The 24,906-nt window shown below is 48.0% G+C and overlaps 1 protein-coding gene across 6 annotated transcripts in view; it reads left to right on the top strand.

Annotated features, from left to right (window-relative positions):
- The window catches only part of LOC126987534 (WD repeat and FYVE domain-containing protein 3-like), a 56,409-nt gene that overhangs the window by 15,826 nt on the left and 15,677 nt on the right, over positions 1–24,906 (top strand). For 4 of the 6 annotated variants that reach the window (XR_007740981.1, XM_050844544.1, XM_050844541.1 and 1 more), the window contains 35 exons: positions 408–616; positions 1,097–1,235; positions 2,089–2,283; positions 2,561–2,733; positions 2,866–3,009; positions 3,593–3,771; positions 5,063–5,290; positions 5,912–6,313; positions 6,689–6,837; positions 7,011–7,194; positions 8,057–8,140; positions 8,430–8,614; positions 8,737–8,840; positions 9,265–9,534; positions 9,675–9,866; positions 9,982–10,199; positions 10,449–10,630; positions 11,143–11,291; positions 11,958–11,987; positions 13,204–13,396; positions 13,868–14,032; positions 14,146–14,347; positions 14,637–14,841; positions 16,816–16,908; positions 17,163–17,388; positions 17,631–17,804; positions 18,109–18,288; positions 18,549–18,770; positions 19,079–19,253; positions 19,766–19,947; positions 20,955–21,208; positions 21,770–21,868; positions 22,468–22,606; positions 23,307–23,486; positions 24,017–24,181. Coding sequence is in view for 5 of the 6 variants with exons in the window: in XM_050844544.1 (XP_050700501.1) it covers positions 408–616; positions 1,097–1,235; positions 2,089–2,283; positions 2,561–2,733; positions 2,866–3,009; positions 3,593–3,771; positions 5,063–5,290; positions 5,912–6,313; positions 6,689–6,837; positions 7,011–7,194; positions 8,057–8,140; positions 8,430–8,614; positions 8,737–8,840; positions 9,265–9,534; positions 9,675–9,866; positions 9,982–10,199; positions 10,449–10,630; positions 11,143–11,291; positions 11,958–11,987; positions 13,204–13,396; positions 13,868–14,032; positions 14,146–14,347; positions 14,637–14,841; positions 16,816–16,908; positions 17,163–17,388; positions 17,631–17,804; positions 18,109–18,288; positions 18,549–18,770; positions 19,079–19,253; positions 19,766–19,947; positions 20,955–21,208; positions 21,770–21,868; positions 22,468–22,606; positions 23,307–23,486; positions 24,017–24,181 (6,270 nt within the window). In the remaining variant the exon portion in view is untranslated. The remainder of the gene's footprint in view (positions 1–407; positions 617–1,096; positions 1,236–2,088; positions 2,284–2,560; positions 2,734–2,865; positions 3,010–3,592; positions 3,772–5,062; positions 5,291–5,911; positions 6,314–6,688; positions 6,838–7,010; positions 7,195–8,056; positions 8,141–8,429; positions 8,615–8,736; positions 8,841–9,264; positions 9,535–9,674; positions 9,867–9,981; positions 10,200–10,448; positions 10,631–11,142; positions 11,292–11,957; positions 11,988–13,203; positions 13,397–13,867; positions 14,033–14,145; positions 14,348–14,636; positions 14,842–16,815; positions 16,909–17,162; positions 17,389–17,630; positions 17,805–18,108; positions 18,289–18,548; positions 18,771–19,078; positions 19,254–19,765; positions 19,948–20,954; positions 21,209–21,769; positions 21,869–22,467; positions 22,607–23,306; positions 23,487–24,016; positions 24,182–24,906) is intronic. The other 2 variants (XM_050844542.1, XM_050844543.1) reach the window with 2 other exon arrangements.

Genomic DNA, 24,906 nt, shown 5'->3' with positions numbered 1-24,906 from the left:
CCACCGGTACATTCTCATAACACAAACCCTGGTCACAAACCCACCGGTACATTCTCATAACACAAACCCCCCCACAAACCCACCGGTACATTCTCATAACACAAACCCTCCTCACAAACCCACCGGTACATTCTCATAACACAAACCCTCCCCACAAACCCACCGGTACATTCTCATAACACAAACCCTCCTCACAAACCCACCGGTACATTCTCATAACACAAACCCTGGTCACAAACCCACCGGTACATTCTCATAACACAAACCCTCCTCACAAACCCACTGGTACATTCTCATAACACAAAGCCTGTTCACAACACACCAGCCTTTCACAGCAGGTCATTCTCCCGCCATGCCCCAGCTTGTGTGTGCCCAGCCCCAGTCTCATGTGTGTGCTTCCTCCCCAGATCTGCTACACAAGTTTCTGTGATACCCTGCGCCTGTTGGGGTGCTTCCAGGCCGAGGCTCAGCTGCAGCAGCCTGGTGAGGAGGTGCTGTGTCTCCCCGCCATCACAGGCAAGGCAGGGGAAGGCATCCTCGTCTCCAATGCCCTCGCTGATGACATCGACCTCAACACATTCCACACCATATTCACCACGCCCATCCTGGAATATGTGTGAGTAATGTCTTTCTTTACCCCACAGTGCAGGAGCCAGACCGGTGTTATTAACCCATCTGCTACAATTGGCACGGATTTGGCTTTCACTGGTAGCCTGGTAACATGTAGTCCCCAGTCTTTCTCTGCCTTTGTGGTGGATAGTGGAGTGTTTCTCATGTGGTATTGGTGTGCAGGATATCTCCTCCCAAGGTGCAGGACATTACATTTTTCTTCACTGAATTGTAGCAGGCACTTTTTTCTATTCCTGTAGCGAGAGAGAGAGAGAGAGAGAGAGAGAGAGAGAGAGAGAGAGAGAGAGAGAGAGAGAACAGCCAAAATAAGAATGATTAAGTCATTTATTTCTTGATCCATTGAGTCATTAGTTAACTCATCCACATATTAATTTCCTTGCATCTAGCTGTGTATTAGGAAGTAAGTTTTTCATCTGTATCTCTTCCCTTGTGTGTGTGTGTGTGTGTGTGTGTGTGTGTGCGTCAGGCCCCCGGCGGAGGTCCCCGTGTCGCTGGTGCGTGTGGTGCAGATCCTCCAGCTGATGTACCACATGGCCCTGGACGCCTTCGACAAGGCCTCACCGCCCTCCTTCAGCCCGCCAGACGTGGGACTCGCAGGAAAGGACGTGAGTCACTCTGGGAGGACTTTTGTAGCTTATTTAGACTTGTTTTTGTGTATCAAGTTTTTATTTACTTATGTTTTTGCTTACTTATTTAGTTATTTAGTTATTCTTTTGAACAGCAGAGGAGGCAGGCCCAGTAAAAAAATTGTGAGAAATTGTGAGAAAAGAAAAATTGTCAGGAATATTTCTGTGACTTGCTGGCCAACACAAAGTAGACCAAGGACCATGCCAAGGACAGTGAGAATATTTTGCTGCAGGAGTGTCTTGATACCTCCCCCCTGAGAGACTTTGTTATGGCAGGGAAGAACTAGAGATGGAGGAAGGCTGAGAGGGAGTGTAGCAGAGAGAGAGAGAGAGAGAGAGAGAGAGAGAGAGAGAGAGAGAGAGAGAGAGAGAGAGAGAGAGAGAGATATATTGAGAGATTTACATAGAAAATCAGACCACACAGACCCCATGGTCCAGACTAGGTGGTCTGTCCTTAAACCTAAGTGATTCTGCATTAATCAGAGAGAGAGAGAGAGAGAGAGAGAGAGAGAGAGAGAGAGAGAGAGAGAGAGAGAGAGAGAGAGAGAGAGAACCTCAGATGTTGCCTCCTGCCGCTCACGAGGCAGGTGTGGCTCTGTGTACATTTGGCACTCAGCAGCCACATGTGCCACAAATAAATGTAAACCTTCACATCCACAAGGAATGAGTGTATTCCAAAATCCCAAACTAGAAAAAGATTCAAGTTCACCAGGAAAAGCACCTCTGTGACAGTTCTCTGGGTGGCCGAGTGTGCCACTGTGCATGTAGCCAATTCTGTGTGTTGCTTTTGATCTAAAATTCCTGCACCTCTACCTGATCCTGTTTTCCACAGAACAAAGCGATGGATATTTCCCCGAGCAACAAGCGTCCGGTAGCCGGCCTCAACCTTGGCCCCATGCCGGCCGAGCCCGTCATCGTGCACGCCGGGGTGATCACCAGCCTGCTGCACCTGCTGCCCTCCATCCAGCACCCTGCACACCCCCGCCTGGCCTGCCTCCTCCAGCTGTACACGGCACACCTCATCAAGGTACTGCCAACACCACCTCTGTCAGGCCAGGCTCGGGGAAGGCTCAGGCTTAAGGAGCTTAGCAAAAACTATAAAGAAATTGACTGTTGAGAGTGATAAATTATATTGTGAAAGTACTAGTGGTCCAGGCTGTGGAGTGTAGGACGCTCTGGAGAAAAAATTACAGATTAATAGAATTTTATTGTATTTTTATTATACATATTGTAGTTTTATTTCATTGTATTTATTGTATAACTTGTAATCTTATGTGTGTTTTGTGTGTGCACTGTTTTCCCAGTCCCTGGTGAGGACGGAGCGTAACCAGCAGCTGATGTGTGAGGTGGGCCTGGCCGGCGACCTGCTGTCCCGCTGCTCCCAGGCGCTGGTCAACGAGCGCCACCCCCTCCACCCCCCCCTACAGTACATCTTTGAGAGGCTGGCAGCCCAGGCCATCCACCCCAGGGACCTCAGGTGGGCACCAACACTCACCACCCACCTGTCCAACACTTGCCTTGTTCCATTCCTTTATTTATTGTTTATCCTTATTTTTATGGCTATTTTATTTGTATTTGTTTATTCATTTATTTATTTTTTCATCCCCAGGATATTCTTGCGTCTGGGCAACCCCCTCAACTGCCGGAGCCTGGACGAGGTGGACCTGGGCCAGGGCCAGGCCACTTACAACGGCCCGGTGCCCCTCACCCGCATCAAGACGCTGGTCTCCATGACAACGCCCAGGGACTTCAGGTGAGGCTGTCATGCTTGCCCTGCCCTGGATGTAGACCTTCCTTGCCGAGGGGAATCCTGGGAGTGTAGTTTGACATTTTTATACATATTTGTTAACAGTAAATGAGGCAGGCAAAGGAACAATTTTTGTTAACCCGTCCACTGAGATTGGCATGGATTTCTCCTTCACTGGTAGCCTGGTAACATGTACTCCCACGTCTTTCTCTGCCTCTGTGGTGGATAGTGGAGTGTTTCCCATGTGGTATTGGTGTGCTGGATATCCCCTCCCAAGGTGCAGGACTTTACATTTTTCTTCATTGAATTGTAGCAGCCACTTTTTGTTCCATTCCTGTAGCTTGGTGATGTCTGACTGTAGGAAATCCACAGTGAAGGGGTTGACTCTTTACCAAAATACTACTCTTGTAAACTTTAGTAGAGGCAAAGATACTTGTAGAAAGAGGTTATAACTGATGGTCTTGATGAGGTAGATATTAGTACAGTGTTTCAAGTATAATGCAATAATGATAGGAATATAATTATGTTTCATAGTTAAATAGAAGGAGAGTGCCATGTGACTAGCATTACCTAAATAATACTTTGAAAGTCTCCTCTGCAGGGTTGGTACTCTGGTGTATCCCTCCTTTGTTGAGTTTGACATGAGTGCCGAGGGATTTGGCTGCCTCTTCCTGCCCTCCATTGCACCCCAGAGCGCCAGTGGAGGCTCCGTGGTGGGCTCAGCGCTCTCCTCCACTGAACCCAACGTCATTGGTGGCATCGGCACAGGTGAGGGACATGAAATGACTTGTTTTTTCACCATAGTCAGCAGCCGAATCTCCTCTCACCCAGGGCTAGAAGCTTGCCCCACAATGACAGCCTGAAATGTCTAAGTATACATCCTCGAGATTCTAGAAAGACTTATGGGTGCTTGGAGACCTGACTCAAGTTTATAAGTGCATGAAGAGCTTTAACCCGTCCGCTGTGATTGGCACGGATTTTGCTTTCACTGTTAGCCTGGTAACATACAGTCCCAGGTCTTTCTCTGCCTCTGTGGTGGATAGTGGAGTGTTTCCCATGTGGTATTGGTGTGCTGGATATCCCCTCCCAAGGTGCAGGACTTTACATTTTTCTTCATTGAATTGTAGCAGCCACTTTTTGTTCCATTCCTGTAGCTTGGTGAGATCTGACTGTAGGAAATCTGCAGTCAAGGGGTTGACAAAGGTATTGTTGACTGATATTGTTTTGGCAATAGTAGGACAAGGTGTGACTCATAGTAATCAGCTTGTCAGGTAAATTCAGACTTCAAGACAAAGGCAAGAACTGCTTTACTAACAGGGTGGTGGGTGAGTGGAACAGACCAGGCGGACATGTGGTAAGTGTCAGTAAGATAGGCAAGAACTGCTTTACTAACAGGGTGGTGGGTGGGTGGAACAGACCAGGCAGACATGTGGTAAGTGTCAGTAAGATAGGCAAGAACTGCTTTACTAACAGGGTGGTGGGTGAGTGGAACAGACCAGGCAGACATGTGATAAGTGTCAGTAAGATAGGCAAGAACTGCTTTACTAACAGGGTGGTGGGTGAGTGGAACAGACCAGGCGGACATGTGGTAAGTGTCAGTAAGATAGATGCTTTTAAGAAGAAGTCAAATTATATCATGAATAGAGAGGACAAGGAGTGGTAGGCTCAAGGAAGCTGTTTTGTGTAGGAGTCGACTGATCTCTTCCAGACTCTGTGTTCTTATGTTACTAGAGTATATCAAGACACCTCTCTACCCGAAATTGACTTCTTTTTTGGCCACTCTCTACTTTTGTCTGTTGTGTTGTTGCCCTTGAGCCATCTCCTTTGTTGTAAAAAAAAAAAAAAAAAAAATATTAACACAGGAACAGGTGCAGAGATGGGCCTAAATGTCTGTTAATTCTCCACTAAAAACAAATTCATCCTACCACATTTCACACCAGCTTTCCATCATGTCTTATTATATTTTCTCTATGCTTTCAAGAGGTGAGATAAATTCATGAGGAGAGAGGCCGGGGGGTGATGACACTAATGAGTCTGTCTGCCTCTCACCACCCCACAGGAGACAGGATCTTCCCCCCCCAGACCGGCCTGACCTACAGTACCTGGGTGTGTGTTGAGAAGTACAGTGACCCGCGCACTGACCCCCACTGTGTCCGCATGCTGACGCTGGTCCGCCATGTGCCCGGCCGCGACCACCACCTGGTGTGCCTGTCGGTGGTCATCTCAGCACGGGACAAGGCGCTCATCGTCTCCACGCACGAGACAAACTTCCCCCAGCCGGGCCAGGGTCAGTAGCGGCATGGCCTTGACACACACACACCTCTCAGGAGTTATCAGCTTTTTTTTAACTTTGAACTCGTCCGCTGCAATTGGCACGGATTTGGCTTTCACTGGTAGCCTGGTAACATACACTCCCAGGTCTTTTGCTGCCTCTGTGGTGGATAGTGGAGTGTTTCCCATGTGGTATTGGTGTGCTGGATATCCCCTCCCAAGGTGCAGGACTTTACATTTTTCTTCATTGAATTGTAGCAGCCACTTTTTGTTCCATTCATGTAGCTTGGTGATGCCTTCTGGTAGGAAATCCACAGGCAAGGGGTTATTATCAGTCAATTTATTTATTATTTGATTATTTGATGAATTATTTTATTGAAAACAAGCCGTCTATCCATCTCTCCATCCATGTATTTATTTCTTATGGTGGAGTTTCCAAGCTGTGTGTGGGCGGGGTCAGCCTTGTGCCGCCTGCTCCCTCACCATGAGAGACAAAATGTAACACCTTTCATTGTCTTCTCTACAAGGGCTGTGAGGCAAAGCTTCATGGAATTTTTGATCTTGGTTTTGCCTCGACAGCCTCCCACACGGCCAAGATAACAGTGTGTCATGTGTGCGTGTGTTTGTTGTGGCGCAGGTGTGACTGAGTGGGAGCCTGACGTGGTGGGGGACTTTGGGTGCCGGACTTGGTGCCCGGACCTGCTGACGGAGGGCCAGTGGCATCACGTCACCATCTCGCTCAGCCGCTCAGTGCTCAAGAACTCCTCGCTCTGCATCTACATTGACGGGCAGCTGGTCACGCAAAAGAAGCTGCACTACATCCTTCAGAACCCGGGAGGCGGGGCGGCCAACCTGACCATTGCCTCCTCTGTGTACGCCTACATTGGCACTCCTCCGGCTTACAGGAGGCACTCCAAGCTGGTGTGGAAGCAAGGCTGCTGCCACCTGGTGGAGGAGGTGCTGCAGCCACAAATGGTTAATCAGTTGTTCCAGCTTGGTCCTCACTACACTGGCAGTCTGCAGGCAGCACAAATCCCTGGTAGGTGCTTCAGGTGGGCCTCTCCTTAACATGTATTTATATAATTACTGTATACACTACTTAACACAGATAGGCAGTGTTAGCTGTCTAGGATTTTTAATAATTTTCATAAAATCGTTGAAGCTCACACCCTCACTGAACCATTTGAGGCGCCAAACACTGAGTGGAGAAAACACGCCTAAGGTTTTTGTCAAGATATTCCCACCTACACCTCAGCTTCTTGTGCTGGTGGCTCTGGGGAACATAATTGTACACTGAATATGTTTTTCGGGCTGAAATGGCGCTTGATCCTCAATATTACTCATACTCATACTCATTACTACTATTTGTTATTGACCTTTGACCATCATCCATTACACTTCCCGTCCCAACAAGGTGTGGACAGCCAGATCATGCAGGCCATCTCTGTCGTCCCTGAGGAGAAGGTCATCTTCGGCCTCAACGCCACAGCCATCTCTCACCTCACTCTCAACAAGATCAGGAAGATGTACTCCAAGGTGGACAACAAGGCAATAGCCAAGCAGGTGTGTAGCGCACCCAGCCACCAGAGCCTTGCCACCCTGCTGCACCGTGTGGCCTGGGTCATGCACCAGCAACATAAAGGAACAAAAAGAAGGATGAGGATAATAATAATGAAAATAATAATAGTAAGAATAATTTTGCACATAAAAATCACACGTAACAATAATTTTTCCAGCTGGGCATGTCATCCCACGAGAATGCAACCCCCATCCGCGTGGTGCACAACTCTGCCGGCCACCTGAGTGGTCCGTCGAGGTCCCTGGGCGGCGTGGTGATTGGCTACCTTGGCGTGCGAGTGTTCTGCCCGCGCCCGGTGGCTGCCATGCTGGACAACGTGGGAGGCTGCTCGGTCCTGCTGGGTGAGTGGGAGGAGCCGGCGGGTGCACTCTGTAAAATAAGGACGTGTTGAAACATTTGACTCATCATCTCTGACTGACTGCCTTCAATTGGTGCTTTCCTTGCTATCACATGGCACTATTTTCACTCTAACTGCCCTTCTCAACTTGCTAACCACATGCCTTTACCCCTCCCTGTACAAAAAAATATACCCAGGCTCATCCCTTTGCTGTCCAACTTGGTAATTCAAAAGTTATCCAGTATCTACATTCTTTCATTCCTTTGCTGCCCAACTTGGTAATTCAAAAGTTATCCAGTATCTACATTCTTTCATTCCTTTGCTGCCCAACTTGGTAATTCAAAAGTTATCCAGTATCTACATTCTTTCATTCCTTTGACAGGCAAACATTGGCATTGCCTCCTCTGTTGTCCCTTCTCATGCAACTTAAACTCTTTGAAGAGGAGAGGATCAGGAGACCTCTCAAACCAAAATTGATCACTCTTTTGTTATCTTTTGTTGTCTTCATTTTTAGGGGCAGGTTTTGCATCCACTTCATGATTTTTAACTGTCCTTGACCTGCCTCCTGCACTCTAAGAACAGGAAATGGAGCTGGAGGTTATGAGGTCATATCATTCATTCCCCACCCAAGCCCAGAGCACAGTTATGAACCTGAGTCTTGCACATTGCCCAGACTAGATTATGTTTGGTAACGGAAAAAGTGAATCCAGTTGAGGAAATGTCATATTTTGTTTCTGTTGGTTTGTGGTTAGTTTACATGTTATCCAGTCACCTGTTAATGATTTGTATATTTTGTTAAACTCTGATATCCGGTGATGAAGGTGACAGTCATGACCTCTTATGTGGCCTTGTTGATTTCCTGCCAGGCCTGGTTGCCATGTCCAAGGATGTGGAGTCCCTGTACGCCTCGGTGAAGGCGCTCTCCTGCGTCATCAAGACCAGCAAGACAGGTGGGTGTGGCCAAGGGGGAATGGCTTGGGGGAGGGGGCTGGGGGAGGCATGGCTGGGGGTGAGGGGGCCGGGGGAGGCATGGCTGGAGAAGGAGGGGGCCGGGGACTGCTGAGGCTGTGGAATTGGATCATTCAGTTCACTGCTTTAGTCAATTTTTCATTATTTAAATTTCTTTTTCCCCAATTTTTCTGTGTTGCCCCAAAAAGCTAAAAATGACCCTCGGCTGAAAATTCCAAACCATCGAGATGTCCAAAATGTTGGATGCCAGTATATTTATATTCTTTTCAGCCCAAGTTGAGATGAACCAGAGCCTTGGGTACCAGACGCTGGCTCTGTTGCTGCACCGGAAAAAGTGTCTCCTCAACTCCCACATCCTGCACCTGTGCATGAGTCTTGCTGGCTCTGGGGAGGCCCGGGAGTCCTCTGCCATCCCCAACACTCCAGCCTTCAACGACCTGCTCTGTGACCTGGAGGTGAGTGCCCCACACCCTTGCCACAGGGCCCGGGGCTGACTGTGTCACACGCTGCATGGTCTGTGCCTGGCTGGCCGGGCTGCTGCAGTGACAGATAGTACAGGTGTGTGTTGTATGTGCAGGTGTGGTGTGATGCGCCGGGGGAGCTGTGCCGCACGCTGATGGAGCACCTCCTGGAGCTGTCGCGGGAGTCTGGGGAGCGCCACCACAACGTGCGCAAGATGCGGTGAGTTGCCGTGGTGGCCTGGCAGGATGGCACCACTTCACAAAATACTTACCACAGCAGGGGCCCTCAGACACAAGGAAGTTTTGGAGTATGTGATGTTTCTTATACGACCTTCTTGGTGTAGTGGTCCACGACAGACACATGATGGTGCTGGAAATGAGCCTGGACAAGGGTGAACAGTTTGGCTCGCTGGGCTTTCCTCTCAAGTCCCTCAAAGACTGTGGGTGACAGGCTGGACCAAGATAACATGCCATTTGTGTGTGTTTTCACCTTAGAATTATATTGTTAGTCAGAGGCATGTCATCAGCACTGCAGAACTTCCTGGTGTGCTGAGGCTAGTGGGGTTTGATAACCTGTGAGCGTGAGTTCTTGAGGAGCACAAAGGGCAGCAGTGTTTGGGGTCTGAGTGTGTGTTTCTCTCCAGGTCACTGCACCTCGTCCAGCGTCTGCTGCGTCTGCTGTGGGAACAGTCTCAGGGGAAGGAGGCAATCTCCACCTCCCCCTCCAACAACTCCTCCTCCGTCTCCAACACCTTCGCTTCTCTCAATAGCAACAACAATCACAACCCAGCCACAAGTGCTGCCTTGGCAGCCTCCAACAACCAGCCTTCACTCTCATCTCAGACCACGTCGGTCATTTTCACGCTGCTCAGCACCCTCCTGGCTAACAACCCTCACCCCCAGGACCTCCTCAGGTCAGCATAGCCTTGGTTCACATCCTCTGCTCCATTCTTATGCCCATAAATATGTTTCATGTTGTGTCTTGCTTGAGACTATGCTCTGAAGGTTTGGTCTGTCCATAGTGCCTACAGTGATTTCCTTTCCCCCGTGACAGCTTTGGTCAGTTCATCGTGTCAACGCTGCCTATCGTCAGCATATCAGAAAAGCACATTGAGCTGAAGACGTCCGGTGAGGAGAATGGCGACACCTCCTGCCAGTCTGTGAGGAACATTCTCCTGAGGAACAAGTGTCTTGAGATTATCCACTCCCTCCTCTACAACTCAAACAAAAACACAATTCACCTCGGGTAAGACTCCTAGCCTCATCATAATCACGGCATGAAGAGAGAAGCAGTCATCTTGGTTTATGAAACACACAGTTGTTAAAGATATTCTAATGGCCTTTTTTTCCCACATGTTCAGGTTCTGTGAGGAGGTGGTGAAGGTCTTGGGGCTGGACTGGGTTCTGCTCTTTGCCCAGGGTCACCTTCACCCCTCCACTGTACTCATTGCCTTGCGCATGCTTGTGGCGCTGCTCTCCAACGCCTCCATCCTGCAGAAGTTCCGCGACGCCACGCAGAACGGTGGCTGGATGACGGATGCACACCAGGTCACCAGCAACAAGTCTGGACAGTTTCTAGGTGGGTGCTGACTGTTCTTCACTCCCAAGGTCGCTGTTTAGGGAATAAGCATATATATCAGAAATCCTCATAGCACCCTTGAGCTGACTCCTTTACACACGGCACAAAAAAGTCCCACTAGTTCCAAATTGATAGATCTCACTAGAATAACACCTCCATTTTGCTCAGATTTCTTTGGTGCCTGTCTCGTGTTAAATGGTGTCTTGTGTATTTAGTATGAAGCTCTAGGAAGAAGCCTTTTTCTTGCAGGTTACTCGGTGGGGTCGGTGGTGCGCTCGCTGAGTGAAATCCGCGAGGAGGCGTGGCACGTACCGGGCTTCCAGGTGTTGACATGGCTCGTACCGCACCACATTCACATCCCACAAGTGTACTACCTCCTGTTGGCGCTTCTGCTTGGCCAACCCGTCAAGAATGTGCAGAACAACACCAAGGTCAGCACCACACACCAACAGTTAATCAGTCTCTTGTATTCTCTTTTATTTATCTCTTAAAGACACTGTTACCAGACCACTTGTTAACCTGTCCGCTGCGATTGGCATGGATTTGGCTTTCACTGGTAGCCTGGTAACATACAGTCCCAGGTCCTTCTCTGCCTCTGTGGTGGATAGTGGAGTGTTTCCCATGTGGTATTGGTGTGCTGGATATCCCCTCCCAAGGTGCAGGACTTTACATTTTTCTTCATTGAATTGTAGCAGCCACTTTTTGTTCCATTCCAGTACCTTGGTGAGGCCTTCTGGTAGGAAATCTGCAGTCATGGGGTTAAGAATCATCCTCTCTCTTGTATTCTCTTTAAGTCTCCATCCCTTGCTAACCACATACTTTAATCTCTTCCTTGCACAAAAAACTATACTCAGGCTCATCCCTATGCTGTCCCACTCTATAATGCAAAAGTTATCCAGTATCTACATTCTTTCATCCCTTTCACAGTCTTCCTTTCTTACAGCTGGACCTGGACACCATCTGGACCTTCGTGTTTGGTGTCCCGGCCAGCCAGTGTGCCACCACCATCTCCGGCCGCGTGTCCCTGTGTCCCGAGGCAGCCATTGCCATCCTCACCATGGTCCGGGCAATGCTCAACCAGGAGGACAAGGGGTCTGTATTGCCTCTCAAGACACCCTCCTCTAGAAACACCTCCACAGGCTCTATACTCCATTAGTCTGCTTGTTCCTCCTTTCTCACTTAGGGGAAGGAGGAGGAGGAGGAGGAGGAGTCTGTATTGCCCCTCACCTCAACCTCCTCCCAAAACCCCTTCTCTGGCTTTTCTCTGCTCCTCTGCACCACCAAAGTCTGCTTGTCTCTCCTTTCTCGGTGTTTATGGTTGCCTACTTTCTTGCACACATTGAAAGGATAAGGAGTCTGTGCTGCCCCCTCGCCATCCTTATCTCCAAGTCTCTCCACTCTTCTCCACTTCTCCGTCGTGTCACCAAAGTGTTGCGGTCTCCTGCCCTTCGCTGTACTGCTTAAATACATACTTCTTTTTCTTTCTCCTTTCCCTCCTTTTTCATTTGCTTCCTTTTTCCTTTCTCCCTTTCCCTCCTTTCTCCTTTCTTTTTCCTTTCCCCAGCGTCCACCTCTGTCTCTCTGGTTCTGGAGGATTATTAGTTTTGTATCGGAAGTTTTTGTTTGTTTTTGTATGTATCTTATTTTCTGTGTTATTTTGTATCATATTTATGGCATTATTTTGTGTTATTTTTTGGTTTGGTTGCAGCACTTATTTGATTGTTGTATTTACTTTGTTTTCTTTTGTTCCCTTGACAGGAGGTGGCGCACTCGTAGCCGTGGCAGTGTGTAGGTATTGTTTGGCTGTTCTGCCACACTGATGTCATGGCAAGCAAGTTGTAGCCTGCTTCTGCTCTTGAGGCTTTTCTTACACCTTGTTCCGAGGCAGGAGTGGCTCTAACAAACTAACATGATGGCATTCACTTACATTTCTGTCACATAATATTACACATCACATCAGTCATCCGTTTAGTGGTCAGCCGCTTGGCCCTCTGACAGTCTCCCCTTTGCCTGAGTAGCACCAGAGTGGTTCGGGTGCTCTCTAAGGACACAGCGTCTCACCGTCCACACAGAACCACAAGTCCATTACACATGTTTGCCAGCTCCTGAACACTACACATGAGGTTCAAGGAAGTATAGAGTCCTCTTCTGGGGAGACATGATGTCCCCAGGCCAGTCCCCACCTAGTGGTGTGTTGGTGCCTCCCCCAACCCTTCTTTATCAAGTAACTTCTTCACCATCATTGCTCTCTGCTGAGATTCCCGTCTTTCTTCTTCTTATGGTATGGAAGTGAGGCCTTGTAACATAATCCTGCAGTATGCTGCCCCCACTAACTGAGAGGAAAGAACCTTCCCCACTAAATAAAATGGTCCTATAATCACCTGTTCTCTTTGACAAAGTATATTTACTGTTAACATGTTATTAAATATGTATGGCACCATATGGCCCCAATCTTTCAGTGCCAAGAGGGAAACTCTTAGTAAGTCAAACAGTCCTGGATGTGGCAGGAGGTGGCACTGCCATCAACAAGCAGGCCACACATCCCTCATGCATATTTCCCTCTTCTTACATGAGAGGTTCATCTGCATTGCAATGACTGCCTTCTCTTGACTGCATGCCACTGAGTGAGGGGGCTAGACCACTAACAGACGGGAATGGGTTGTTACCTGTGCTAGAAAACATTATTGCTTGAGGTTCTTTAGTTTACAAAAATTAGCAAGAATTTAAATATAACTGATTGCCCCAAAAAGTTTAGACCATAATATTTAACCCAAACACCAAAGTTCTTCCAAGGTCACCTCGGTAGCATTTCTGAATCTTTTCCTGAGTTCTTTTCCTAATGTGTAAGCTGCCTTTTTTTTTTCAGGTGAGATCTTTATCTTCCATGCCCTGCTTTCTGTCACTTTGCTGCACTTCATATCAACACAGTACAGTGTTATGGAAACTGTTCTTTTGTCAACATAAAAGCTAAAATATCTCTTGAGTAAATCATTTCTCCCTGCAGGAAGGACCTCCCTGAGTGGCTGCAGAGTTACCCAGTCACTCTCATCCAGTTCCTTCGGTTCCTCTACCAACAAAACGGTGACTTCCTGCCCGTGTTCCTCTCTGGGGACGTGTTGGGAGCCCTGGCCTCCTCCCTCTTCCCCTACACCACCTCCTCGGAGCCCCAGAGCCTCACTTCGCCGGATGATGACAAGGTGGGCAGCGGAGGAGTCAGGTTTACTTGTGTGGATTTATGGAAAAGTTGAATGTTTTAGGTGATTTTTAACCCGTCCGCTGCGATTGGCACAGATCTGGCTTCACTGTTAGCCTGGTAACATATAGTCTCAGGTCTTTCTCTGCCTCTGTGGTGGATAGTGGAGTGTTTCCCATGTGGTGCTGGTGTGCTGGATATCCCCTCCCAAGGTGCAGAACTTTACATTTTTCTTCATTGAATTGTAGCAGCCACTTTTTGTTCCATTCCTGTAGCTTGGTGAGGTCTTCTTGCAGGAAACTCTCAGTCATGGGGTTAATGGCAAGGTTGGGACATTGAGTTCTTCAGATTTCAAGGAAGGCAACACTGCAGCAGACTCTAAGAGGCTGGAGAGTTGGCAAGAGGAGAGTTGATGAAAGTGTTAGCAAGTGGAAAGGAGTGGAGATGATGCTGATGGCCTCCCTTGTGTTGGCAGTTCCAGGGTGGCCGGGACATGGTGGTGCGCGGGGAGAGTGACGGGACACTCACCAACCACCCGGCCAAGCAGCAGGTGGTGGACTTCCTCAAGAACCTGGTGGTGGACTCCCTGTCGCTGCCGCCAGCCAGCAAGACGCCGCACACCATTGACCTGCTGCTGGAGGTATGTAGTGGACGGCAGGCTGCATGCACGTTGTCAAATAAAATAAAGTGAAATAAAATACTTTCAAATACACAAATAAAATGCTTTCCCATCCTGTCGCCCACCCCTCCCAGGCCACCCCGGAGAACAGCAGCGAGGCGCAGGTGTGTGAGTTCCAGACACAGCTCCTGGGCACCCTCATGGAGCACCTGCTGGACGCTGACATTCTCATTGGGGAGGGAGCGGCCTTGCCTGTGGTGGCTGGCGGCTCCATCCAGCACATCGCTCCCAACGTGTTTTACTTGGCGGCCAGAATTGTGGACAAGCTGTGGGCAGGTGAGTTCTATGTCCAGTGATGCTGCCCCGGAAAGAAGTGTTTCTCTGTGCTGCATATGCCGGGGAAAAGTCAGTTATGTAAAGTCATTCCTTCTCTCCACAAGGCTACAACATGTTTGATTTAGAGATAAACTTAACTTCAAAGAAAAGCAATTTCCATCCAAAAACTGATCCCCTAAACTTTGCCTTAAAAACTGTTCAAAGTTTTTAGTTTTCCTGACCATGTCCAGGTGTCTGAGATTTGACTTTGCCACCCTCCCTCCAGCCACCTCTTCCTTACCTCCCCCAGGCATGTTCAACAAGGATCCACACGAGGTGTTTGACTTCATCATCAAGCTCATCTCCCAGGCCAAGCGCAGAGCCTCGGGCATCAACCTGGAATCCATCTACCACTGCCTCAACCGCACCATCCTCTACCTCCTCTCCCGCCCTACAGACTCCATCGCTGCCCAGATGTCCATATTAGAGGCACTGCATAAACTCACCACGCACAGGTCAGCCTAGCTTTTAACCCGTCCGCTGCGATTGGCACGGATTTGGCCTTCACTGGTAGCCTGGTAACATACACTCCCAGGTCTTTCTCTGCGTCTGTGGTGGATAGTGGGGGGTTTCCCATGTGGTATTGGTATGCTGGATATCCTCTCCCTAGGTGCATGACTACATTTTTTTCATTTAATTGCAGCAGCCACTTTTTTATCCATTCCTGTAGCTCTGTGAGGTCTTCTTGCAGGAAATCTGTAGTCAAGGGGTTAATATGTCAGTGATGTTTGCTTTTCAGGAATTACCATTCACAATTGAGTCAGATCAGGACGCTAGTATTCTCCAAGGTGAACTCAACAGATTATATGACTGGGCGGATAAATGGCAGATGGAGTTCAATGTAGGGAAGTGCAGTATTCTGAGTGTAGGTAGGAACAACCCCTCACATAACTATTGTTAAATGACACTCTCATAAGTAGGTCTGGGTGCGAGAGGGATTTAGGGGTCTTAGTGAGCTCTGATCTCCGTCCAAGGGCACAATGCATTCAAGCTAGAAATCGAGCTAATAGGGTACTGGCAACAGAAGCCCAAGTCTTCCTCAAACTATATTTAACATTAGTTAGACCTCATCTTGATTATGCGGTTCAGTTCTGGTCACCATACTATAGAATGGATATCAAAATGTTAGAATCGGTGCAGAGGAGGATGACTAAGATGATTCAGGGTTGAGAAACTTGAGGAAAGACTCAAACAATTAAACTTGCATTCTCTAAAAAGGCGAAGGGTGCGTGGAGACATGATCAAGGTTTATAAATGGATGAAGGGCTTAAATAAGGGGGATATTCATAAGGTTTTGTTGGTAAGAGAACCAGAATGGGTTTAAACTGGATAAATTCAGATTCAACAGGGACATAGGCAAAAATTGGTTTACTAACAGAGTGGTGGATGAGTGGTGAGTGCCAATACAATTGTCACATTCAAAAATAGACTAGATAAATTCATGGACAGCGATATTAGGTGGAGTTAGATACGGAGCAGACTCTCTTATGTTCTTATGTAATGCTTTACACCACTCAGGCTTTCACCTTCTCCTTCAGCCATCCATGTCTGTGCTAGAAGCCAAGGAGGCCTCATGCTCCCTGGTCTCATTCCCTCAATAATTCAAAAAACTCTTCAACACTGTACTGTCTACTCATTGACATGCACTACCTTTCTTTTTATATAAGAAAGCCTTTATGTTCCTTTTGATGAGTGGCATCCTACATTATAGATTCTTCAGCATCCTGCAGGGCACCTCTGCCCCCACTATCATATGCTTTTCCCAAATCCTTGAATGCAGTCCAAAGTTTCCTCCTTTTCCCAAGATATATTTTGTACTGTCAGTTAAGTGGCAACATTCTGACCAGTGCATTCTCTTTCTTTCCTCGACCCTCCTTTTTTTCGCCTATAGCATCAGTAGGCTTTCTTGACAGGACCTGCTGGTCAGCCTCGGCCTGTGATGGCACAGGCAGGTGTTTCATAGTGGCAGCATCTTGCTTGGCTTATGTCAGCACATGGCGGGGGGCAGGACTTGAACCCAGGTCCTTCAGGACACCACACCCACATGCCGAACACTCAGCCACTGCCTCTCCATCCCTGCCCTTCACTTATCTTTCCCTTTGTAGGTCTGGGCAACCATTCAATCAAGGCTCTCCCAACACACCCTCTCTGGCACACTGAACCAGCCCATGACTGCTGCACTCACCCCTGTTTACCTTCCTTGATACAGGAAGACAGCTGTGGCTTTCATCCCATCCCCTGGCACCACCCCAGCCATGCTTCCAAACTAGTCTGGTTAACTTAAACACCCACAGAATAACCCCAAATAATACATATGAAGCATAAAGCTTTATCTCCAAGTAGTAGCTAAGCCATCATTGTGCACTGCAGAGATGGTGTCAGCAGTTTTGCAGGACACTCATTATTTTCTTGCTCTGTTGTGCCGACAGGACCGTTGTGTTCGGCGCCGGCAACCATGAGCCTGAGTTTGTTGCCTGCCTCACCTACTGCCTCCTGCAGCTGACGGCAGACCTCAAAATTAAGTAAGTTTTCTACATTTAGCAAATATTTCATCTCACTTTTTACACTCAGCAAGCAAAATCTTTATTAATATCTTACTGGGGCTTTTGTACTCCTTTTTGTTTGAGTGTTGCCTTGTTGGGCGAAGGCTTTGCTTTCACAGTCCCGGGGAGTGAATCAGCCCACTAACCAGCAGGTAAACTCATCAGAACTTTATCATAAGAGGTCTGTCTCAAGTCACCTGTACTGACGGTCCACACTCCCTCCTGCCCCACAGCACCGAGGTAACAAGTCGCTCCACATGGCACGTCAACCCGGTGGTGGAGGGCACCGGGGTCGGGGCCGAGCCATGGGACAGCAGGCCAGACGGCGGTGCAGGGAAGGAGGGCAGCGTGCGTGACTTTGCCGAGGCCACGGCCACCCAGAGCCACAACCTGATGATAACGGCTGCCACCAGGGTCTGGGAGGAGCTCTACATAACCAAAAAACCTGCCATTGAAGAGGTCAGTAGAGTCAGGGGCTGCTTGGCTCAGCATCTCTCTGCTTACTGACTGTTTTACCACTTGCAGTCTACTTGCCATCTTTTATTGTTATTTTAATACTGTATGTCTTTTTCAACTTACAAACTGTGTCTCCATCCCTCCTGTGCTCTCACTGCACAAGACTTGCAATTGAAGCTCATGTGTAAGCTCTTCAACTCCTATTGCATTGACTCTATATCTGCCTCTTTTTCTCCGTTGGTCAGGTCTACAAAGTGTCCCTGAGTGCGGGCAGCGGCAAGGCCCCGGAGCTGGCCAGTGTCAGGGACTTGGTGAACGAGGCCTCGCAGCGCCTCTGGCTGGCTTTCCTGGAAGGGGAGAAGAAGCAGTACTCTCGCCTCTCCTGGGAGATCCCCACACAGATTCAGAGTGTCACCAATGTAAGGAGTTGCATTCTATTTATTTTTTCCTAATACCTATCCTGAAACAAATGATCCTGTTTGTCCAACCCACTGACCTTTCATAACGATCTCTTCCCACTTCATAGCAAACCCAAATCATTGGACATAGATTATCTGGATTTTCAAAAGCCATTTAGTAAAGTTCCTCACGATAAACTCACTGCGTTGCACCGTGTGTGTTGCTCCTGAGGCTCATCAGGGCTTTAAAATTTTGCCTTGACATGATCACTATATAACCTTCCTTCCTTCCTGAGTGTTTGTGTCTCTTCTGTTTCCTGTTTAGAAGCTTCAGAAGGTGACTGGAGGCTTGACGAGGCTGGCTTCACGCACCAAAGGCCGCCGGGAGGACAGCATCGTGACGCGGAAGGTCACCATGCCCATGGCCGACGTCCAGATGGCCACCTTCACCCACATCTCCATCATTGGTGACCTCATTGACCTGCAGTACAGGCAGCACCTGCAGGTGTGTGGCACCTCAAGCTGAGGGACACTTCCTGTCCCTGCTGACATAAGGATAATAATGGGAAGGGAGGCTGAGAGTGAAGTGGGAAAAAACAATGAAATAAGATTTGATCTTCATAATATAGTGAACACAAGGAGTTCCTCAGTGTGATGGCAGCTTTCTGGTTCACAGAGCCTTTACACTTGCATGCCAACTCAATGTGTTCTGCATTTCTCATCAATTGTTTCTACATTTTCCTGCTTGTCCCGTTCACACCCCAGAAAACGAAACACATGACCAGCTACGTGTGGGAGTCCTGGCAGCGGTGTGAGCGGGAATTGACGCGAGAGCGTGGGCTGTGGGGCCCCATGAAAGGCTCACACCTGGACAAATGGATCCTGGATGCCACAGAGGGTCCCTGCAGGATGAGGAAGAAGATGGTGCACAACAGACTCTTCTACAAGCACTACCCTTACAAGCAACACATAGAGAACCCTGAATGTGTAAGTCTGCTTGTGGGGATTGTTGGCTCCTCCAAGCAAAATGTCCTGCACAGTTTAGGGTAATGTGAGGGAGAGGCAGCTCTGATATTAGAGTGAGGTGCTGACCTTGTCTCTTCTAACATACAAAGTTGCCAAATCCAGTCTTTCTAGTGCCTCCTCATATAGCCTGTCTCTCAAGCTGGGCAACATTTTAGTATACACCATCTGTGGTAGTGGTGTTGGTGGAGCCAGGCGTATATGTTTGACTCTGTATATGTTGATTTAAGTAATGGATAGATATACAAATGTGTGTTTTTATTTTTTTCCAGAGACAACTTAAGTACAAAGTAGCCACGAGTTTTGACAGCAAGGAGCACGCGGAGAAGCGCCGGCCCGAGGGGCTGTCCGACGCTGACATGTGGGAGAAGGAGCCGGTGATAGAGGAGGAAACCACTACCCTGGATGCCACTGACAGCTTTGCCGGCCGGGAGGTTGGTGACATCGGTGAGTGCCACGGCCAGCGCTGGGTTCACGAGGGGCAGCGGCATCATCACTTGTTGAGCTTCATTTCATTCCATCACTAATGACTTTTGGGAATTAGAAAATGACCTGTTCGCTGAATTCATCCTGTTGAAAGTGTAAAATGAGGAGGAAGAATAGGCGTTGTGACCTGCTGGAAATCCTTATAATTGTTAACTGGAAGTGTTTGTCGCGAATCCTTGTTAGCCCTTAGATAGCGCTGGAACTCTGTACAGACAGTCCAAAATTCAGTCAGTCAGTTTTGTATGGCAGAAATATAACAACACTTTCAGATTGCAGTAGAATCTATATATAGACGATATTTAAAACATCTATTGTGCAGCGTAACTATATTAATGCTACGGTCCTAAGGTCGGTAGTGACTATATATAGATCATTCATTGTGGGGGGAGCTACTCTTCAAATACTATTGCCGTCTGAGGGTTAATGCTGGGTCTTGTCTCCTTCCTGCCCTGCCAACCTGTGCCCCGGAGCAGACATGAAGGGGCTGCAGGGTGCCATAGTGAAGACCGGTGGACGGCCGGCCTCCGATATTGAGGACGACAATGACTCCCTGGACATTGGAGAGATGGTTGGCCAGGACACCTCGGCCCCGACAGACGACTCACAGAACCCAGACAACCAGACCCTCCTCAGGCTCCTGGACTATGGGGAAAAGGTGAGGGCCCGGCAGCCTTTCCTCTGCTCTCCTGCCTCTAACACTGGTGCTCCTGCTCATGTCTCCTGCTGTTCTTCATGGCCACTGTTCCTCTCATCTTAACCCATCTGCTGCGATTGGCATGGATTTGTCTTTCACTGATAGCCTGGTAACATATAGTCCCAGGTCTTTCTCTGCCTCTGTGGTGGATAGTGGAGTGTTTCCCATGTGGTATTGGTGTGCTGGATATCCCTTCATTGGTAGCCTGGTAACATATAGTCCCAGGTCTTTCTCTGCCTCTGTGGTGGATAGTGGAGTGTTTCCCATGTGGTATTGGTGTGCGGGATATCCCTTCATTGGTAGCCTGGTAACATATAGTCCCAGGTCTTCCTCTGCCTCTGTGGTGGATAGTGGAGTGTTTCCCATGTGGTATTGGTGTGCTGGATATCCCTTCATTGGTAGCCTGGTAACATATAGTCCCAGGTCTTCCTCTGCCTCTGTGGTGGATAGTGGAGTGTTTCCCATGTGGTATTGGTGTGCTGGATATCCCCTCCCAAGGTGCAGGACTTTACATTTTTCTTCATTGAATTGTAGCAGCCACTTTTTGTTCCATTCCTGTAGCCTGGTGAGGTCTGACTGTAGGAAATCCACAGTGAAGGGGTTAATTCACATGCTGGGGCCACAGTCCTCCTGCAGCCTCATTGCAAAAGGTTCCGGTTCACCCTCATTCCTCTGCCTCCCTCATCGAATGCAGGAGTTACCAGTGTCTCTATTTTCTCATCTCTTTCTTTGGTAAATTCTGCACACCCTCCATGACCTAAAGTCCTTCATGGCACCTTTCAGAGTAATAGTAATAATTCTTTGGGCATCTTCCTGTTTTCTCTATTGGAAGGAGCGTGCTGTTGTTTTTATTTTGTTTTTCACGTGTCCTGCCTCCTGTGTGCCATGAACAATGATGGGTGATGAAACAAGTTGCTCTGATAATCCCGTCCAAATTGTTATACATTGTGGCGCGGGTGTCCTTCCAGATCAGCCATATGTTCCGCTGCGCCAGAATACAGGGCCTGGACACCATAGAGGGCCTTCTGCTCTTTGGCCGAGAGCACTTCTACATAGTGGATGGGTTCACTTTGCTCAAGAGTCGGGAGATCCGGGACATCGCCTCGCTGCCGGAGGGTTCCCACGAGCCCATCGTGCCCTCCACCAGTCCCCTCGCCGGCCAGGAGCAACACGCCTGCTCAAAGTTCCACTACGACGAAATCCGCGAGGTTCATCAGAGGAGGTGAGAAGCATTGCTCACTACTTGGATGAAAAATTGCTACCAGTAAATTGGTGTTGTACAGACTCAGGTAAAAGTTGAATTAAGATACAAACTTAAAGCCAAATTCAGGGAGTAGAATTTTACATGATGGTACTTCAGGAGTCTGCATTAATCTCTCAATCAAACATATCATAGCCTCTGAGGGGCTGACTTTGACCTGAAATCTTACACTAGAATCAGTACAGTACTTGCCTCTGATATCCTCACTGCTTTTGTTTGATATATATCAGTATATTCAGAGCCCTGAAACCCTGCCTTTGGAAAGCGCTTAGACACCAGACACATTCAGCCTCTCTCGTAGCTTTCAGTTGTCCCTCTCTCCTCTGCATTCTCCTCTGTCCCATTGTCTCATCCAGAGCCAGCCGTCTGCAATACCTTACCGCTTTTCATCCCACGCCGGGATTCGTGGCAGACTCCCCTCATTTCCTCATAAAATGCCCCTGAAACACACTCATTGGTTAAGTAGGAGAGTTTGCCAGTATGTTAATGTGTGTAAGGTCCCTCTTGTTGGTTTTGTTTCAGGTACCTCCTACAACCCATTGCCTTGGAGATATTTTCATCCGACGGGAGGAACTACTTGCTGGCGCTGCCTCGCAAACTGCGCAATAAAACATATCAAAGGTTTGTGTTCCCCGGGCAGTGCACTGAGCCAGGCTAGCAAGGGTTGTTGACTGTAGCATAGGCATTCTTTTTACAGCAAAGGCAGCAGCTCTGAGCCAAAACAAAAACAGATACAGAAAACTCCATCCTGCATTGCTCCCATAAAGAGAATAAAAGCCAAAAGGGCCATTAAATTTGATTAGATTTACATATATTCACATAGATATTCAGAGCACACAGACCCTGTGGTCCAGACTAGGTGTCTTGATCCTTTCCTCTTGAAGGCATTCAGTTTGTAGAAAGGAGGGAATACAAACAATGGGGTGCTGTTTCAGAGTTTACCAGTGAAAGGAATGAAAGAATGAAGTTACTGGTTAACTCTTGTATTTGAATTTTGGATAACCAAGGTATTAGCTAGAGCAGAAAGTCTTGTTGATCAGGACTGCAGTAGTGGTGGAGAGAGACAGGCTGTTAGCAAATTAAGAAGAACAGAGTGGAATTTCATAAAGTCTGAGTGAAGAGTGGATTGTACAATGGAGCGTTTAGTGTACACTGAGTGTGTATTGTCAGGACGAGTCTGGTGCTAAGTTCCCATCAGTGTTTTGTTCTGTGCCCGGCAGGTTGCTGATGGTGTGCACCGGCCTGGCCGACAACGCCCAGCAGTCTGTGGAGGGCCAGCGACGGTCAGCCAGCGTGGAGCAGGCGGGCGGCCTCTTCTCCTCCATCATCGGGGAGACCTCCGTCACACACCGCTGGGTGGTAAGGGAAGGGGGTGGGGGCCTTGACATGGCCATGTTAGGCTTTGTGCTACTCCTGTATCACACTGGTTGGTCTTGTGCTGTTAAGAACACAGACAGAAAGCCTGTACAATAGTCAAGAGTGAATGCAGTCAGTAGTGGCAGTAGTAGTGTTAATCTGGTACTATTCTGAACCTGCTGTACAAACCCTTTATGGTAAATAGCAGGAGCAGCAGTATAACAGTTTGTTGTAGCATTTGTCAAAAGCAACACACAACAGCCAGCCTCAGCATGGGTACACACCTGTTCCTCTAGAGTCTAGACTGTTTTGACACGTTCTTGATACAGTATTCTTCTCTGGTGATAAAGACCACTAGCAAGCACACTTTTATACCAAAGTTATATAACTGACTGATAATTAATAGAAAATTAATGATGCAACTTGCTAGAGGTAAAGGAATGAAGCTCCTGCCCTAGGGCAAGGCTACTTTTGCCAGAAGCAGAGGAACAGGACAGCCACAGCAGTGACAGAGGTGGTGCTCACTGCTGCACACAGCCTCTGCCTCCCAGCATGCTGAGACAAGCAACCCTCAGCTCCTCATGCCTCTCAACACACTGGCTGGGTGTCCTCACAAGTTTTAATGCCTTTGGTTTAGTAGCAACTGGAAGAGTAACAGTAATGGCAAGAGCATTCTGTCTCAGACACGTTTTTGTCTCCCCAGCGTGGTGAGATCAGCAACTTCCAGTACCTGATGCACCTCAACACCCTGGCTGGACGCTCCTACAATGACCTCATGCAGTACCCCATCTTCCCCTGGGTGCTGGCGGACTACACCTCCGAGGAGCTGGACCTTACCTCCGCAGCCACCTTCCGAGACCTCTCCAAACCCATGGGGGCGCAGGTCGGTGGCCTTGCCGGCTCACATGCTAGATTATTTCTTTTATAAACCGTAATAGATACGAACATCCATCAAAATGAATCGTATGAAATGACTTGACATGACTCGACTCGATGTGACTCGCTTGGTGTAAATGCAGCCTAAGCAACAGCCTTTTATGTTTTCTCTTGCCTATGGCTTTAAGTCTTCCAAGAGAGGAGCATTGAGACACCTCTTGAAATAGATTTGACCAATGTCTTTGTACATATATGTATTTCATTCATCTCGTTCAATTTCTTGTCTTTTTTTTTTATATATATGCCACTGGGAGAATTAAAACTTATTATTATTATTATTATTATTATTATTATTATTATTATTATTATTATTATTATTATTATTATTATTATTATTATTATTATTATTATTATTATTATTATTATTATTATTGCACTTCAGGCATTTTGTGTGTGGAGCATTTTTCCTCAGTGTGTCTTGTATCATATAAGAATTGCACCCTCCCTGTTGCTGAGCTGTGGGTGCTGTTGTTGCAGACCCCCGACAGGCTGGAGCAGTTTGCCAAGAGGTACCGAGAGTGGGATGACCCTTCCGGGGAGACGCCGCCCTACCACTACGGCACCCACTACTCCTCGGCCATGATCGTGTCCTCCTACCTGGTGCGCATGGAGCCCTTCACCCAACACTTCCTCCGCCTGCAGGTACAGTAACCTGCCCCCCACCTCAGGCTGTTCATCAGGAGTAGGGTGATTTGTGTTGCAAAAATCAGTTCTGGTAATACTCTTGGCTCCAAGGTGCAAACTTAACCTGTCTGCTTCGATTGGCACGAATTTGGCCTTTACTGTTAGCCTGGTAACATACAGTCCCAGGTCTTTCTCTGCCTCTGTGGTGGATAGTGGAGTGTTTCCCATGTGGTATTGGTGTGCTGGATATCCCCTCCCAAGGTGCAGGACTTTACATTTTTCTTCATTGAATTGTAGCAACCACTTTTTGTTCCATTCCTGTAGCTTGGTGAGGTCTTCTTGCAGGAAATTTTCTGTCAAGGGGTTAATGGTCCATGTGCCTTACAAGCTGCAGTTTGGTCATTAGGTAATGCCCTGCAAGGAAGCCAGGGTGTGAGACAAGGCGCTGGCTGTAACATCACATCAGTCCGGACCTCCTTTTATTTGCATTTTGACTTTTTTCTAACTTTAATAAGAGAGGGTTGACTTTTTGAGAATGTGTTCTTATTAATTTGTTTTTTTATCTTTTGGGGTGTTTTTTTTTTATCCTTCCTTGCCATGTCTCCTCTTAGGCCAGGATCAGAGGTAGAAACACTAGGCAAGACAGACTGTGCTGCTGCCTGTAGTGTGTCAGGGAGTGTTGGTTGGCATGGCAGAGTCTTGCTGAGGGACAGTGTTGTTGACGGCTGTGTTTGTCTGTGCTC

This window comes from Eriocheir sinensis, chromosome 65 (assembly GCF_024679095.1).
Source record: "Eriocheir sinensis breed Jianghai 21 chromosome 65, ASM2467909v1, whole genome shotgun sequence".
NCBI classification, from domain to species: Eukaryota; Metazoa; Arthropoda; class Malacostraca; order Decapoda; family Varunidae; genus Eriocheir; species Eriocheir sinensis.
This window is presented reverse-complemented; position numbering and strand designations above follow the sequence as displayed.